This window comes from Dictyostelium discoideum (genome assembly GCF_000004695.1).
Source record: "Dictyostelium discoideum AX4 chromosome 4 chromosome, whole genome shotgun sequence".
NCBI lineage: Eukaryota > Evosea > Eumycetozoa > Dictyosteliales > Dictyosteliaceae > Dictyostelium > Dictyostelium discoideum.
In genome coordinates, this window is record NC_007090.3 from 4,126,936 (window position 1) to 4,145,880 (window position 18,945).

The 18,945-nt window shown below is 20.1% G+C and overlaps 7 protein-coding genes across 7 annotated transcripts in view; 6 read left to right on the plus strand and 1 right to left on the minus strand.

Moving 5' to 3' along the window:
* DDB_G0286143 (dullard-like phosphatase domain containing protein) overlaps window positions 1-1,094 on the plus strand; it is a gene marked incomplete at both ends in the record, with an annotated part of 1,139 nt that extends 45 nt beyond the window's left edge. The window contains 2 exons of the mRNA XM_632783.1: window positions 1-735; window positions 840-1,094. The exon at window positions 1-735 is cut by the window's left edge and continues 45 nt beyond it. Of these exons, the coding sequence (XP_637875.1) occupies window positions 1-735; window positions 840-1,094 (990 nt within the window). The remainder of the gene's footprint in view (window positions 736-839) is intronic.
* Window positions 1,095-3,173: 2,079 nt separating this feature from the next.
* DDB_G0286145 (dullard-like phosphatase domain containing protein) lies at window positions 3,174-4,381 on the plus strand (the record flags this gene model as incomplete). Its single annotated transcript, XM_632784.1, has 2 exons — window positions 3,174-4,043; window positions 4,124-4,381. 2 exons carry the CDS (start codon window positions 3,174-3,176, stop codon window positions 4,379-4,381), a joined length of 1,128 nt encoding a protein of 375 aa, XP_637876.1.
* Window positions 4,382-5,101: 720 nt separating this feature from the next.
* pfdn6 (prefoldin beta-like domain containing protein) lies at window positions 5,102-5,831 on the plus strand (the record flags this gene model as incomplete). Its single annotated transcript, XM_632785.1, has 3 exons — window positions 5,102-5,204; window positions 5,373-5,568; window positions 5,708-5,831. The coding sequence occupies 3 exons, from the start codon at window positions 5,102-5,104 to the stop codon at window positions 5,829-5,831; spliced, it is 423 nt and encodes a 140-aa protein (XP_637877.1).
* Window positions 5,832-5,981: 150 nt separating this feature from the next.
* dnpep (aspartyl aminopeptidase) lies at window positions 5,982-7,553 on the minus strand (the record flags this gene model as incomplete). Its single annotated transcript, XM_632786.1, has 2 exons — window positions 5,982-7,220; window positions 7,338-7,553. The coding sequence occupies 2 exons, from the start codon at window positions 7,551-7,553 to the stop codon at window positions 5,982-5,984; spliced, it is 1,455 nt and encodes a 484-aa protein (XP_637878.1).
* A 1,253-nt stretch (window positions 7,554-8,806) lies between these two features.
* On the plus strand, window positions 8,807-10,219 carry DDB_G0286151 (hypothetical protein; the record flags this gene model as incomplete). Its single annotated transcript, XM_632787.1, has 4 exons — window positions 8,807-8,998; window positions 9,132-9,335; window positions 9,451-9,867; window positions 9,977-10,219. 4 exons carry the CDS (start codon window positions 8,807-8,809, stop codon window positions 10,217-10,219), a joined length of 1,056 nt encoding a protein of 351 aa, XP_637879.1.
* Window positions 10,220-10,797: 578 nt separating this feature from the next.
* On the plus strand, window positions 10,798-13,566 carry DDB_G0286153 (hypothetical protein; the record flags this gene model as incomplete). The annotated part of the gene is made up of 1 exon (XM_632788.1): window positions 10,798-13,566. One exon carries the CDS (start codon window positions 10,798-10,800, stop codon window positions 13,564-13,566), a length of 2,769 nt encoding a protein of 922 aa, XP_637880.1.
* A 254-nt stretch (window positions 13,567-13,820) lies between these two features.
* Window positions 13,821-17,857, plus strand: DDB_G0286155 (hypothetical protein; the record flags this gene model as incomplete). Its single annotated transcript, XM_632789.1, has 3 exons — window positions 13,821-13,971; window positions 14,026-16,182; window positions 16,299-17,857. 3 exons carry the CDS (start codon window positions 13,821-13,823, stop codon window positions 17,855-17,857), a joined length of 3,867 nt encoding a protein of 1,288 aa, XP_637881.1.
* Window positions 17,858-18,945: the final 1,088 nt, after the last annotated feature.

The window sequence follows — 18,945 nt, forward strand, 5'->3', positions numbered from 1 at the left end:
ATTGATAAAGTTGTAACACAAATTTCACCTCATCAAAAAACAATGGATCCATCGTCAGTGGGGTTTGTATATCATTGGATGTTTTCAATGATGGCATCAGCTTTAAATTTCAATAAACCAACCCCTTTGCCAACCGATAATATTATATTGGACAACAATGAAAAGGATAATAGCGATGGTGAAAATTTCATCCGATCTTCATTGGGTAATATAAGACTCTCTGCAAGTAGCGAAGAACCTGAATCCGATCCATTTTATACAAATAATCATCATGATAGCAGTGATGACGATAGTGATCAACAAAATCAAGATAAAGAAAACGATGAAATAGTAAATAGTAATAACAATAACAATAATATAAATCCTAATAAATGTACAAAAAAAGATGAAAATAATAACAATAGTATCAAAACAACACAACATATAAATCAAAATAACTTTTTAACTTTACCTTCTAGTACTACAAAGAAAACATTAATTTTAGATTTGGATGAAACTTTAGTTCATTCAACATTAAAACCAGTAACACATCATCAAATTACAGTTAAAGTTTTAATTGAAGATATGGATTGTACATTTTATGTTATTAAAAGACCACATGTTGATTACTTTTTGGAAAAGGTTTCACAATGGTACGATATAGTAATTTTCACTGCCAGTATGCAACAATATGCCGATCCATTACTCGATCAATTAGATACTCATAAAGTTTTCAAAAAAAGATTATTTAGAGATGTATGTATTAATTAATTATTTATTGTATTAAAAATGAATTTTATTTTAACTTTTTTTTTATTTTATTTTATTTTTTTTTTTTTTTTATTTTTTTTTATTTTTAGTCTTGTTTAGAAAAAGATGGAAATTTCGTAAAAGATTTATCAATGATTGATCAAGATTTAACTTCAACTATTATTATTGATAATTCACCAATTGCATACTCGAATAACCTTGAAAATGCTTTACCAATTGATAATTGGATGGGTGATAATCCATCTGATACTTCTTTGTTATCATTGTTACCATTCTTGGAAATCATTAGACACGTTCAAGATGTTAGAAGTATCCTCTCTTTAAGGTTATTAAATTCTCAATAATTATTGATTAATTTTTAACAGTTTTTTTAAAAAGAAAATAAAAAAAAGGCATCAAAATAAAAAAATAAAAATAAAAGTCGATGTTAAATAAAATAAAAAAAAGATATATCTCAGATGTGAAAATAAAAAAAAAAAAAAAAAAAAAAAAAAATTATTTTAATAATTTTTTTTATAAAAAGTGGATAAATTTTTAATTAATTGAAATTATTTCCAACTTTATAACTGATTATTATTATAAACAATGAAAGAAATAAAATTTAAAGGAGGTTGGTTATTTATTATTATTTTTATTTATTTATTTTTTTTTTTTAAAAACAACTATATATTTGTTTAAATATATAACTAAAAATAGTTCAAAATGATAGTTTGATTAATTCTATTTATATCATTTTTTTTTATGATTAAAAAAAAATTTAACATAATTTATAATAATATTATTGAAATATATTAAAATAATATACGAAAAAAAAAAAAAAAAAAAAAAAAATAATAAATAATAAAAAAAAAAAAAAATTAATTTAACACTATTATAACAACAACAAAAAAAAAAAAAAAAAAAAAAAACGGTTTATTTCAAACAATTATTTCAACAATAATTAAATTAACCCAATCAACTGGTGGTTCATCAAATTATTTGGATTTTTAATTTTAATTAAATTTTTATTTTTTTTTTTATTTTTTTTTTTTTTAATTCAAATTGGATTTTCAAAATAAATTTAATTTTAATTTAATTTTATTTTTAAAACATTTCAATTTATTTATTTTTATAAATTTATTTTCTTTGTTTATCTCACAAATATTTATAAAAAACAAAACCCAAAAAAAGTAAAAAATTTTAATAATTGTTTATTTCATTTTTTATTTTTAATTGTTTTTTTTTTTTTTTTTTATTTTAATTTTTTTTTTTTTTTTAATAAAATTATAAAACAGATTAATCTTTGTTCGTTGTTAGTTTTTTTTTTCCCAAAAAAAATTTTAAATTGCTAATTAAAATTTTTTATTCTTTCATTTTATTATTTTCAAAACAATTGTATACTAGTAATAATATTAATAATAATAATAACAACAACTATATTTTTTTTATATTTTTTTCTCGACAATCTTAGATTTCAAATTTCCAATTATATTAAAATTAATTTAAAGCAATAATAATAGATCATTAATAATTTTATTTTCTATTTGTTTGTTGATAATTATAAAAACAAATACACATAATAACCAATTATTTAAATTTAATATTTTTTTTTTAAAAAAAAAATAAAAAAAAAAAAAAAAAAACTTTTAAACAAATAAATTGTTGTTTTAATTTTATTAATATTAATAACATATTCATTAAAATAATAGCAAACAAATTTTATTTATTTATTTATTTATTTTTTTTTTTTTCATACCAACAACCAATTAACAACATTTTTTTAATTACCAAAGAGAAAATAAAATAATAATATACAAATATTTAAATAATAACAAATATATATTTATCACACACAAACCAATATTTTTTTTTTTTTTAAAAAAATTTTTAATTTTTTAATTTAAATTACTACAATACATATCATTTTTTTTTTTTTTTTTTCATTTTTTTTTTTTTATTAACACACCACCCAGGTAATTATTTTTAGACACACTCATACAAATTCATTATAAATTACTATAAAAAAAATCAATAATCTATACTTATTTATTGGTTATTTAGGCAAATTAATTAATTTAAACCTCTGGGGTTAATTTTTTTAAAAAAAAAAAAATTAAAAAAAACCAAAAAAAAAAAAAAATTAAAAAATTTTAAAAAAAAAAAAAATTAAACCATTATTAATTAAATAATAAACAATAAATAAATAAATATAATAAAATAAATAATCAACCACAATTTCAAACATTTTCATTTATTAAAAATTACAATAACTCTTATCTTTTTGTATAAAATTAAATAATTTAATAACTTAAAAATATATTTATAAATAAACAGAATTCATATAAATAAATTATTTTAAATTAAATATAAATTAATAAATTAATTATTTTTTTATTTCAAAAAAAAAAAGAAATATTTAAAAATAATAATAATAATTATAATAAATGGATGAATGTACACAAATTTCAAATGTACCAGATCAAGAATCAATTGAAAAGGTTGTAACACAAATTTCACCTCATCAAAAAACAATGGACCCATCTTCAGTGGGCTTTGTTTATCATTGGATGTTTTCAATGATGGCATCAGCATTAAACCTCAATAAATTACCAAACATAAATAATGAAAATAATTTAATAATCGATAATAATAATAGTAATAGTATTAATAATAATAATATTTTAAAAAATAAAAAAATAAAATCAGAAAATGACAGTAATAATAATAATAATAATATTAATGAAAATAGTACAAATAAAGATGGTGAAAGTTGCATTCAATCTTTAAATGAAATCATTTTATCATCACCAGAGTGTTCATCATCATCATCCTCCTCCTCATCATTATCATCATCATTAAATATTGAAGAATCCGAAAAAATTAAAAATTGTGTAGATGATTGTGACCATAATCAACATCAAAATGAAAAACAAGAAAAATGTATTAACCAAGATAATAATCAAAATAATAATAATAATAATACTAGTACAATTCAACATTTTAATGAAATTAACTCTTTAAATATTCAAAATTTAAATCAACCAAAGAAAACATTAATTTTAGATTTGGATGAAACTTTAGTTCATTCAACATTAAAACCAGTAACACATCATCAAATTACAGTTAAAGTTTTAATTGAAGATATGGATTGTACATTTTATGTTATTAAAAGACCACATGTTGATTACTTTTTGGAAAAGGTTTCACAATGGTACGATATAGTAATTTTCACTGCCAGTATGCAACAATATGCCGATCCATTACTCGATCAATTAGATACTCATAAAGTTTTCAAAAAAAGATTATTTAGAGATGTATGTATTAATTAATTATAATTTTTTTTAAAAATGAATTTTATTTTAACTCTTTATTTTTTTATTTTTTTTATTTTTAGTCTTGTTTAGAAAAACATGGAAATTTCGTAAAAGATTTATCGATGATTGATCAAGATTTAACTTCAACTATTATTATTGATAATTCACCAATTGCATACTCGAATAACCTTGAAAATGCTTTACCAATTGATAATTGGATGGGTGATAATCCATCTGATACTTCTTTGTTATCATTGTTACCATTCTTGGAAATGATTAGACATGTTCAAGATGTTAGAAGTATCCTCTCTTTGAGGTTAATTAATAATATGCAATAAAATAAAAATAATAAAATAATAAAAAATAATAAAAATATAATTATATAAAGTATTAATAATAATGATAAAAATAATAATAATAATAATAATAATAATTCTTTTTTTTAATTTATTTATTTATTTATCTATTTTTTTTTTTTTTTTTTTTTTTTTTTTAATATTTAAATAAAAACTTTTTTATTGATCATCACACTTCTTACGGTTGCTTTTTTTTGTTGTGTTTTTATTTATAAAATATAAAAGATTGGATAATGTGTCATTCTTTGACATTTTTCGTTTAATGATCAATATTTCTTTTAATATTAAAAAATAACATTTATCTTTTTTTTATTTAATTTATTTATTTATTTATTTTTAATTTATTAATATTTTTTATTTAGGGGTACCTTTCATTTGAATTAAAATAAAATGAAACCCTTTTCCAAATTTGGTAATTGTCCAAAACTAAAAACTAAAATATAAAAATTGGGAAAATTTCATTGATTAAAAGCTGTTATATTTTTAAAAATGAAATATTAGATTTGTAATTAAAAAAGCATAATACTAAATTGAATATTAAGTTTTAAGGAAAAAAAAAAAAAAAAAAAAAAAAAAAATGAAAAAAAAAAAAAAAAAAAAAAAATGAAAAATTGAAAAAATTTTGGTTTATTGCATAACTTTAAAATAAAAAACTATAATTAGTTGAACGTTTAAAAAGATAAACGAGTTTTTTTGTACATAATGTCTTCAACTAAAGCACCAGTTCCACCAACACAAGCTGAAATTCAACAAATTCAAGATCAATTAATAAAAGCAAGAGATGCATTTCAAGTTCATGAAACAGGTAATGATTGTTTAATAATAGTGTATTTTAGGAAATACCAAATATTTGATGTGTGATCGCTATAACAACAATTGTTATTGTTTATATTCAACAATTAATATATATCAATATATTTCACACAGTTAACTAATATATAGAATATATTTATATTAAATTTAATATATATAGAATTACAAAAACTTTCAGCATCAAGATCTAAACTTTTAACTCAATTAAATGAAAATGAAATGGTAAAAAAAGAATTTGATTTATTAGAAAGTGAAGCTAAAATTTATAAACTTAATGGACCAGTACTTTTTAAACAAACAAAAGAAGAAGCAGAAAATACTATTACTTCTCGTTTAGATATTATAAATAATAATTTGTAAGAATCAAATTTATCATATATATATATATACTTTTTTCTTAACTTTTAACACTGACATTATTATTATTTTTTATTATTATTATTATTATTATTATTATTATTATTATTATTATTATTATTATTATTATTATTATAGAAAAACAATTGAAACTAATTTTAAAGATATTGAAAAGAAAGCAATGGAACAAAGAAATAAAATTTTTGAATATCAAAATAAAATTAGAAGTTTAACAGCACCACCACCACCACAAGCACAATAAAAGTAATAAAAAATATATATAAAAACAAACAAAAAAAAAAAAGATTATTATTTTAATTATACAATTTTAAAATTGTGGTTGTTTTTGATTTTGATTTTGGTTTTATTTTTTTATTTTTATTTTTTTTATTTTTTTATTTTTTTTTAATTTTTATTCTAAATCAGATTTAATAATATCTAATTTTGTAAATTGTTCAAAATATTTTTGAATTAAATTAATACCATGAGTGATATCAGCAACACCACAAGTTTCACGAATTGAATGCATTGATAATTGTGGATTACCAATATCTACAGTTCTAATACCATAAGTACCAGAAATGATTGGACCAATTGTTGAACCACATGGTGAATCATTTTTGACGAGGAATTCTTGAATTGGGATACCATTCTTTTTACAGATATCCAAGATAACAAAACTAGTTGGACCATTTGAAGCATAACGTAAATTTGCATTATATTTGATTACTGGACCTTTATTAAGAGCTGGTCTATGAAGTGGTTCATGATTTGCTGTGTAATTTGGATGAATAGCATGTGCCATATCAGCAGAGATTAAGAAACTATTTCTTAAAGTTAAATCAATGAAATTGTTTAATTCATGTGGTTTACAAGTGGATGCAAACATTGAGCTATTGACACGACTAATGGTATCATTGATCAATGGTGCACATGCACCTTGTGGTGAACTTGAGCCAACCTCTTCATTATCGAATAATATCACATTCAATACATTCTCCTCTTGTGCCAATGTTGATTCTTTGACATTCAATAAACCAATCATTGCGCAATATGACATACCCAAATTATCACAACGTGGTGAGAAAATGAATTCATCAAGTGCACCACCGATTGCAGCTGGTTGAGTATCGCAAACTGATAAATCAAAGTTTTGAATATCACCAACTGAACAACCCAATTCCTTACTTAACAATTCCAAAAGTACTGCATGATGTTTAGTAGTACTTGAATTAACATCTTGTGGGTCACTTGTTTTTGGTGATTCAGTGGTGGTGGTGGTGGTGGTTGATTTACTTTCTACTGGTTCTGATAATTTACTTGCAATCATTGGTACTAAATGATTTTGAGTATTATATTTAAATCCATCAGTGTTTACTGAACGATCGAGATGAATTGCTAATGATGGAATTCTAAGAATTGGTTTCTTTATGTGAACTAATTTACTCTCATAACTACCATCACCTGATTTAACAATGACTCTACCTGCAACGGTTAAATCACGATCAAACCATGTATACCATAATCCACCACCATATGTTTCAACACCAACTTGTTGATATCCAACTGATTCAACTTTTGATACTGGTCTAACTTTAAAATTTGGACTATCAGTATGTGCTGCTGCAATATTAAAACCATTACCTGGTTTCTATTTATTATAAATTAAAAAAAAAAAAAAAAAAAAAAAAAAAAAAAAAAAAAAAAAAAAATTAATATTTATTTTTTTTTAAAATTTTTTTTTTTTTTTTAAAAAATAATTACATACATATTTACCACCAACTGCAAAAGCAGAAATACATGATTGATTACGAGTAAAGAAATATTTTTTATTTGGTTGAATATCCCACATTTGTTTCTCTGATAAATGAATGAAACCTTTACTCTTTAAAATCTCTGAAAAGTATTGAACTGCATGATATGGTGATGGTGATTTATCAATAAATGAAATAAATTCCTTAGCTTGTGGTAAGTATTGTTCCATATTTCTAATATTACTTTTTGTTGAATAATTAAATTGAATTGACTATATTAAAAAAAAAAAAAAAAATAAAAAAATAAAAAAAAAAAAAGTTAAAATAAATTACTTTAATTTGTTTTAATTTGTTTAAAAAAAAAATAAAAAAATAAAAAATAAATAAATACTCTTGATTTTGACACTAATGAAGTTTGGACGGGTAATTTAAAAAAAATTTTGAACATGTGATTTAAAAAAAATTAAAAAATTTTGGACATGTAATTTAAAAAAAATAAAAAAAAAAATTAAAATTGGAAAATTAGAAAAAAAATAAAAAAAAATAAAAAAAATAAAAAAATAAAAATAAAAAAAAAATAAAAAAAAATAAAAAAAAAGTTGATGCTGGGAATTTATTTATAAAACTTGGAATCAATCCTATGGAAAAGAATTAATCAGATATTAAAATAAGCATTAAAATTTTATTTAAATGAACTTAATCTTAATTTTTTTTTAATTTTTCTATTTTAATTTTTTAATTTTTTATTTTCATTTTTAAATTTATTTATTTTTTTTTAAAACAATAATATCTAATTTTGGGTTGCCTTTGTAATTTTATTTATTTTTTTTTTATCACAATATCTAATTTTAATTTGCCTTTTTTAAAATAGGTGATCTTTAAATTAATTTTTTTTTTTAAAAAATAAAGTATAAAATATTTTTTATGAGTTTTTTTATTTTTTTATTTTTTTTTTATTTTTTTATTTTTTTATTTTTTTATTTTTATTTTTATTTTTATTTTTTTTTTCATCATTGTCCTAATTTTGTATTGCAGTACAAACAAATAATAAAAAAATAAAAAAATAATGTATGAATTCTCTCTCTTTTTTTTTTTTTTTTTTTTTCATTTTTTTCAAAGTTTCTAATAAATTAACACTATAATAATAATAATTATAATAATAATAATTATAATAATAATAATAATAATAATAATATAATAATAATAATAATAATAATTATAAAGGGATCCAATTAGTGAAAGACAATCACTAATACCAAACTCTGGTAAGGGTAAAAATAGTGGTGGTATACCATCAGAACCAATATCAGCATCACAATCAACTAGATCATCAATTATTAAATTATCATTAGTCAACATATCAGGTGGTTTAATTTTTGGATATAATACAGGTGTAATCTCACCAGTGTTAACATTGTTACCATTCACCAATTATACAGAGATCAATCGTGGTTTACTAACATGTTCAATTTTAGTTGGTGCAATGATTGGTTCAATCGTTGGTGGTATCATTAGTGAAAGATTAGGTAGAAAATTATCAATGCTAGTCATTTCAATCCTAACTCTCATCGGTACAATTGGTTCATCATTAGTACCACCAATGTGGTGGACTATGGCTTTTAGAGCTATCTTGGGTATTGGTGTTGGTATGTCTGCTATAGTTTGTCCAACTTATGTAGGTGAAATGTCACCAATGGAAAAAAAAGGAACATTAGGTACAATTTTTCAGGTATCTATTAAAATTATATTATTTATTATTATTTTCATAACTATAATTTTATTAACCATATATATATTTTATATAATAGCTTGCAATTACATTTGGTATTTTCATAAGTAATGTATTTGGATTTGCACTTAAAAATGAAAAATATAATTTTAGAATATTGTTTGCAATTGGTGCAGCACCAGGAATATTCCTTTTAATTACATTCTTTTTCATTCAAGAATCAACTAAATGGTTAAATAGAGTACAAGCAAAGAAATCAAATACAACTACTCTTTTAATTAATGTAATTATTTATTTATTATTTCCCCCTCTCCCTCCATCATTCTTTTTTTATATTTTTTTTTTATATAATTATTATTTTTTACTAATTTTTTATTATTTATAATTATTTTTTATAGCAAAAGAAAATTAATAATAAAGTTGGAATTAAAGGTATTTTAACAAAACCAATTGGAAGATTTTCATTATTTATTGGTGTTATTTTAGCAGTTAATAATCAATTGACAGGTATAAATGCATTTATGTTTTTCTCGCCATCAATTTTTGCAGCAGCTGGTATTAAGAATGGTAATGATCCAATGATTGCAACAATTTTATTGATGGCTTGGAATGTTGTTACAACTTTTATTGCAACTTTCTTAATCGATAGATTGGGTAGAAGAAAATTAATGTTGGTTGGTACATTGGTTATGACTTTATCTTGTATAGTATCTGCTATCTTAAATCTTACAATCAGTGGCACAACATTGGGTGTATTATCTGTAGTTTTCTTATTCATGTTTGTTGCAGCTTTTGAAGGTTCTGCAGGTCCATTGGTAAGTCAAAAAAAAAAAAAAAAAAAAAATTTACAAAAAAAAAAAAAAAAAAAAAAAAAAAAAAAAAAAAAAAAAAAACAGTATATTAATATTTTATTTTTGTTATTAGTTTTGGATATTAGTTATAGAAATTTTCCCAGAAGATATTAGAGATGTTGGATCAACAATTTTAAATTCAGTTCAATGGAGTTTTAATATTGCATTATCATTTAGTTTCCTTTCATTAGCAAATCTTATTGGAAATAATACATTTTTCATTTTTGGTGGATTTGGTATAATTTGTTTAGTCATTATGTATATCTATTTACCAGAAACAAAGAATGATGACGACGATGATGAAGATGAACAATAATCGAATCAAAAATAATAATAATAATAATAATAATAATAATAATAATAATAATAATAATAATAATAATAATATTACTTGTATTTTATTTTCTATATAATTTATAGATATATAATATCATAATATCAATCATTCATAATATCAATCACTCATAATATCAAAATCAAATAGAATTAATAATTAAATTAATTACAATTCTAAAAAAAAAAAAAAAAAAAAAAAAAAATTATATTTAATAAAAAAAAAAAAAAAAAAAAAAAAAAAAAATAGTAATAATAAATTACCAAACAATCAGTAGAGTCGATACCAATCCAGATTCACACTTTTTTTTTATTTTTATTTTTTTTTAAAATTAATATGTGACAACCCATTTTTTTTTTTTTTTTTTTTTTCTTAAAAATTTAAGGTTAATTGATTATAACATTTTCTTTTTTTAAGTTTTTTTGTTTTTTTTTTTTTAAATTTTTAATTTTTTTTTTATAATTGTATAAATTCAAAATTAGGAAATAATTATTTTGTTTTAATAAATAAATAATTAAATAAATAAAATAAATAATAAAATATATTAAATATAATAAATAATGGAAGACTTGAAAAAAGAATTAGATAAATTATCAGGACTTGGAAATCAAGTTGAAAATGATGAAATATTTGTTGATAATGTTTCAAATAGTAAAATTTTAACATACAGTTGGGAAGAATTTTATAGTAAATGTAAACAATTTGAAAATGGTGAAGAATTATTATTATTATTATTAACATGGGTTGAAATAATAATTAAATTTCAATCAATAATATCAAAGGACAATAATAATATTAATCAATTAAAATTACATAATTCTTGGTTTGAAAAAAAAAGATTTATTTTAAATAAATTATCAATTTTATCAACATCTGGTAATACATTAATTCAATTTTGTAAAATTTTAAATATTACATCAAATGATTTAAATAATACTAAAAATGAAGATGAAAATCAAGATGAAAATGAAATTTCAATATCACATTTAATAATTGAATTATCAAAAATGAATAATGAAATTAAAATTGATCAAATTAAACAACTTTTTAAATTTGGTCTAAATGTTAATCAAATTTATAAATTTAAAACACCATTGGATTGTGCCGCAGAACAAAAGAATATTGAATTATTTAAAGAATTGATTGAATTGGGTTGTGGTGAATTTTCATCACATTGTATAATAAATAAATTATTTTATAAACAATTATCGTATGAACAAAAAGTTGAATTAAAACCATACATGATGAAATTGTTTAATAGAAATCCAAAACTATCATTCAGAATTTGTTTTGACCAATTATTCCCATCAGAGAAAAATGTGAATGAAATTTCATATAAATTTGAAACTTCAACAATGGGTCAAAGATATATAAGTGATGAAATATTTCAAAAGATTTTTCAATTTGGTATAGATTTTAAAAATCAACCATCAAATTACTCACGTAGACCAGTTGCATCAGTTGAAGATGAAGTATTGGGGTTAAAATTATATGTTGAATTTGAGCCTGTTGCACCATCAATGACAAAGGCCTCAACAAGATTCTCACAACATTTATTGCAAATCGATAATTTACCAGATACAGAATTCTCTATAATCACTTTAAATAATGGTACAACCTATCCTTTATTAATAATGCAAAATGTTTATAATGCTGAAAGTTTATTAAAATTATTACAATCAAAAACACAAAATGATTTACAAAAAATTGAAAATATTGACCCATTAAGTATCTCAAAATTAATTACATCAACAATTTTAATAAATCCAAGTGGTGGTTCATTATCTGATTATTTAATTTCACCAATTTTAAAAAATGATCAACAGCAACAAAAGTATAATATTATACCAATTAATACAGATCAACCATTTGTTGAATCATCAAATGTTAGTATTGGTTTGTTCTTTTTAAATCAAATGAATGATCAAGTTCATCCACATTTAATTAAATTAATTAAATCAATTGATATACATCAATTTTTAACAGAATGGAGATTAACATTAAAACAACTTCATGAATTTTCAGTTGATTTAATTTATAATAAAAATATTGAAAAATTAAATAATGGTATTGATGGTGGCAGTGGTGGTGGTGGTAATGGTGGTGATAATGGTGATTTAACAAAATTAAGATATGCTGGTATTATACCTGGTACTATTTTAACAATGTATTCAAAATTAATTACATTAAAGAATGAATTATTAAAAGAAAGAAAAAAACCAATAACTCATTGGAAATTATTATCAATTTTAGAACCAAAAGTTGCAGCTCGTTATTCCCAATTCATTATTGAACAACAAATTTCAACCAATTCTTCAATTATTCAAAGTTATCAAAATTTTAATCAAAAATCAATTTTTTCAATTTTTACTGAAACTTTTAAATTTAACAATCAACAACAACAACAACCATTGGAAATTGATGTAAATCGTGAAATTGAAAATGAAGAATTAATATTTTTAAAATTTATTAATACAAAACATATAATTAATGAAGATATTTTAAAAATTTCAAAATTAACACCAGCAACAATTCAAAAAATTATAAAAACTTTAGATTTTTCAAATTATGATAATAAAATTATAAATTGTTTATTTAAAAATATTTTACAACAAAATGGTTCAATTAAAGAATTATTTATAAAGAATTGTAAATCGTTAACTTTTGAAACATTAAAATCATTTTCAATATTTCAAGAGTTATATATTGGATCAATTAGAAAATTATCAATTATTGGGTGTTCAAAAATTTATGAAATCTCTGAAAAAGGTGTTTTTAATAGTTTATTTGGTACAACTAAACAATTAACAATGAATTCATTAGTTAAATTAGAAGTTGATAGATGTAGTAGTTTAACCACTTTAAAATTAAATACACCAAATTTATTAACTCTTAGTGCAATTGATTGCTCCCAATTAAGGGTTTTTGATGTTTTTGCACCAAAATTAAAAAAATTAAGAATTCAAGCTAATAAAGTTGGTTTAGAAACTTTTAATGTAATTTCAACATTTTCAAATTTAGAGTATTTAGATATTAGTAGAATTGTATCACCATCAACAAATGATTCAATCATTTCATTAGATTTGGATTTATGGAAGAATATTGAAATTTTAATATCAAAAGATGTTTTATCAATTGATAAAGTTATCATATCAAAATTAGAAAAATTAAAAACTTTAGATTTTACTGGTTGTTCTTCATTAAGAGAATTTGAAATTAAAAATGAAACAATAATTATCAATAATTGTCCAAATTTAAAAACTTTATCTTTAAAAGGTACATTGATTAATAATGATCAAAAATATCATTTATTACAAACAATTTCCTAAAAAATAAATAAAATAAAATAAAATAAAATAAAATAAAATAAAATTTCTTTTTTTTAAAATAAATAAATATAAATTCTTAATTATTATTATTATTTTTTTTTTTTATGAGATTTATTTAAAGACATAATATTTTTAAAAAAATCCCACTTAATATTTTAAGTGGGATTTTTTATTTTTTTAATTTTTTTTTTTTTTTTTATCTGATCAGAATATTTTAATTTTTATTTTTTTTATTATACTTTAAATTTTGTTTAATGGAGAAAGTAAAGATATTAAAAGAATACCTTGAAAATAATAATTATACAATTATTAAAGAGCAAGTTGGACAATTAGTAAAAGATGTTCATGAAGTTGGTAGAATTCTTTATTATTTAGAATTGGATACTATTTTAATAGAAGGTGATAGTAAGCTATTAGAATGGGTGGAAATTATGTGCCCTTTACACTTTTTAATTGAAGATATTTTAAAAAACAATGATGATAGTCTTATTCAAGAAATTCCAAGGTTAACATATCATAGTTCTTGGTTTCCAAATGGTAAATTGATTTTAAATAAACTTGCAAATCTTCCAACACCAGGTATTGTGTTGTCACAATTTTGTAATATTTTCAAAATAACTCTAAGAGAATTAAATTCTGTAAAAGAGAAAGACGAGGAATCAAATACTGAATCAGTTTTACATTTAATTGTAAATTCGAATAATACCAAAACCGATATGAAAATCGATCAAATTAGAGAATTAGTAATGATTGGAACAAATATTAATATCATGGAGTATAATGGTATTGAACAATACACAATTTTAGATTGTGCGGCATCAAAAAAGAATATAGAATTATTTAAAGCGTTAATTGATATGGGTGCAGGTGAAAACGCTGCTCGTTCAAATAATTTCCAATTTTATAAAGAATTATCATATGAAACTAAAATACATATTAAACCATACATGAAGAAATTATTACAAAGAAATTTAATGGTATATAATAAACTTTGTTTTGAACAATTATTCCCAAATATTAATTATAAAATTAAAACTGCATCATATGGTATTAGATCAATTACCCATAATCAATTCAAATTATTATTTTCTGACAATAATAATTTTCCATTTGGTAGTACAACAACAACAACAACAACTTCTACGAATACAAATAATAAATTAAAATTAATTGAAGATGAAAAATTAGGTTTAGCTATGATAGTTGAATTTGAACCAAAATTTCCAACAATTGATAAACTAAAAAATAGATTAATTCAAGGAATTTTAGGACTTGATATTTTCTTGGAATCAGAGTTTTCATTAATTAAATTTAATAAAACAACTATTTACCCAATTTTAATTAAAGAGCATCAAGGTAGTACCAAAAATAATTTAATTTTACATGATTTAATTTTATCCAATGATACAGATAAATTGAATAATTTAGATTCTTCAAGTATTTCAAAATTAATTGTTTCCTCAATTGTAGTTAATCCAAGTGGCGGAACATTATCTGATTTTATAGTTTCACTAATTGGTGATGAAAATAATAAACATGCTCAAAAATATAAATTAATTCCAATTAATACAGGTTCAGCATTTTCAGCAGCTGATAAGGTTGGTACATTTTTATACTTTTTAAAAGAAATGAATGATACAGTTCATTCTGATGTTATAGATAAAATTGAAAAATTAGATGTACATGAGTTCTTATCAAAATGGTTTGGCGCAATTCCCACTTATAATTTATTATCACAAAATTTAGTTTCAAATAAGAAAATATATAATATTGAGCAAGGACAAAATGAATACTATGTTGGTGCTCAATTTCAACCAGATGAAATAAGATCTTTATATTCAAAATTATTTAAATTAAAGAGTTCATTATTAAAGAAAAGAAAAAAACCAATCACTCATTGGAAATTATTAGAAATACTTGAACCTATAACCTATTACATATATAAAAAACATATTGAAAAAACATCAAATCAATCACTTATCAAAAGGTGTGAAGAATTCTACCAAAAACAAAATGTTCTACCACAACTAAGGAATTATAACCCAAATTTACAAGTTGATTATCAGATGGAAATAGATAAAATCAAAAATGAAGAAAATTTAATTAAGAATTTAAAATCAAAATTTCCACAAAATTTAGAAAATAAGTTTTTATTTAATCAATTAACTTATATAAATGCTGAAAAGTTATTTAAATCTTTAGATTTTTCAAAATTATCAAAAGATCAATTCCCAAATTATATAAAGAATTTATTTGAAAATCAAGATGAAATTAGAAAATTCCAAATTTTAAATTGTAAATTTTTTACAACAGATAATTTATTAAATTCAAAATTTTTAAATAGTATTACAAAGTTATCAATAGTAAATTGTTCATCTTTCAAAGGATTACATGGAAAATCTACATATTTATTTGCCAAACTATCAACTTCTTCGGAATTTTTGAAATTGAAATCATTGGTTGAATTGAAAATTATAGGTTGTAAAGAATTTATAACTTTAAAAATTGATACACCAAATTTAAAATATCTATCAACTCGCAATTGTCCAAATTTATCTGATTTTGATGTTAAATCACCAAAATTAAAGAAATTAGAAATTCAAGGTAATATGGTGGGTAAAATTATGTTTGATGTAATTTCAAATTTTAAAAAATTAAAATATTTAGATATTAGTAGAATTATACCACCAAAATCAAATATAGCAGATAATAAACCTTTAAAAAAAAATTAGATTTAAGAAATTGGGAATTCCTTGAAATTTTAATAGCAAATAATGTAACGGCAATTGAAAAAATTAAAATTTCAAATAATAAAAAGTTAAAAGTTTTAGATTTAGATGGTTGTTCTTCATTATCAAAAATTTCAAGTGATTGTTGTTGTAATGTTTTAGAAACATTAAAAACGAATAATACAATTATTAAAAATGATAATACTCAACTATTAACAGAATTAAATAATAGTAAAACGATATTTATCTATGGTGATTGTAATACTAAAAATCAATTAAAATCAATAATTATTAAAAAAACACAACAATATTTAATTATAAATGAAAAACTTTATAAATTAAAATTTGAATGTGAAAATTATGATAATCAAACTATTCCAAAATCAAATGATTCAATCTTATTTTTAATTGATGAAAGCATTCCAATAATTGATGCCAAAAATCAAATTTTTAAACTAACAAAAGAAATCAATCAATCATCAATTGTTAATGTAATCTATTTTGGTAATGATCAATCATATATAATGGTATTAGATAGTGAGGAAGTAAAAGGTGAACCTAAAATAAATATTACTAAATTCAGTGAAAAATATGGTAAATACAAAATTCAATGCTTAAAAGAAATTATCGAGTGTTTCCTAAATAAAAAACAATTTCAACAACAATGTATAAATATTGAACAAACTTTAACTGGAAAAATAGATAAAGAATTAAATGAAATTTATTCATCATTTGAATTAAATGAATTAAAAGTTGTTGAAATACTTAATAAATTAGAAGGTTGGGATTACAATGAACTTTTTAAATTTTTAAATATTAAAATTAATAATATTAATATTAAAATTAATAGTAATAATAATAACAATTTAATTATAAACTTAAAGAAATTTTATTTCATTTGTAAAATTCAAGATGGTGATAAAGTTGATTTTTCAAAAATATTAAAAGAATTAGATAGACAATTCCCTCAAATAAATAATGAAGTACTAAAGTGTAGTGAAAATGAAGGATTAATTAATTTTCAATTCACATCTACAATATTATTAACTAGAATAATTGAATCAGGTTGTTTATCATCATTTTATTGGTTTGTTAAAAGAAATCCTTTACTTTTGGATGACATTTCTTTAGATGTTGATAAAGAATTTCAGCGTGATGGAAGTCCAATCTGTTTCTTGGTTAGATATAATTGTATGGAAATAATTAGATGGTTAAAACGAAATGGTTATTTAAATGAATTAATGTTAAAAGCAGCAATATTGAAATCATGTAGTCTTGGTAAAATGAAAATAACTCAACTTTTATTAGATTTAGGTGCAGACTATACCTTTATATATAGTGATGAAGATAATTTACCATTATCACCAATTTTCTTTGCTTTAAATAGTAATAATAAAGCATTGGTAATATTACTAGTTGAAAAGTCAAAAGAAAATGGTGATCCATTATTTAAATTAAAAAATTCAAGAGGGGAATTAATCACTCTAACCTCAAAAAATCCTGAAATTAATCAATACATTTCTTTACAACAAAATAATTTTAATAGAAATAAAAATATTTAAAAATTTAAAAAACTAAAATAATAATAAAGAGTTTTTTTTTTTTTTTTTTTATAAAATCAATGATAAAATTTATAAAAAAATAAACATTTTATAAAAAAAAAAAAAAATATCTTTTGTAATTATTTAAATAATTCAAAAAAATGTTTTTTTTTTTTTTTTTTTTATAAAATAATGATATAGTGCGTTTTGAGCAAATTAATCATAAAAAAAAAAATTAAAAAAACTCACTCAAGTCAAACAAAAAAAAAAAAAAAAAAAAAAAAAAATAAAAAAAGGGTTTAAACTCGCTATAAAATATTAAAAAACTTTCTAAGTTAATTATTATGAATATTTTTTTTTTTATTTTAAAAATTTAAAACTATACAATAAAAATATTTTATACTAAAATTTTTTTGGAAATAAAATAAATTGAATTTTATTTATTTATTTATTTTTATTATTATTATTATTATTATTAATATTATTATTATTATTATTTTTAAAATAAAAAAAAAATTAAAAAAGTTATCTTTGTTTTGATAAAAGATTTTATTTTTATTTTATTTTATTTTTCTTTTTTTAATTTAAAAAAAAGTGGGGGAAAATATCTCCAACTATTTTTCTTTTTTTAATTTAAAAAAAAGTGGGGGAAATGTTTCACAGTTAAAAAAAAAAAATTCACTCATTATTTTAACCAACTATAAATAAAATGAAATACAATTGGCCATAGTTTTTATAATAATAAACCATCACATCTACATTTTTGGTTAAAATGATCATTTTTTATTTTAAATAAAAAAACCACTTGCAGTTTATAATAATAAAAACAATTAAAAAAACATAATTAATAAAACCAAAATAATAATATAATTAATTATATTTATAATTGTAATAGAAATAGAAATAGAAATAGAAATAGAAATATTAATAGCAATAGCTATATAGTAGTAATGGTAATAGTAATAGCAATAGAAATATAGTAGTAATAATTGTAATAATTGTAATAATTGTAATAATAGTAATAACAGTAATAGCAATAGAAATATAGTGGTAATAGTAATAATAGTAATAGCAATATAGTAGTAATAATAGTAACAATAGTGATAGCA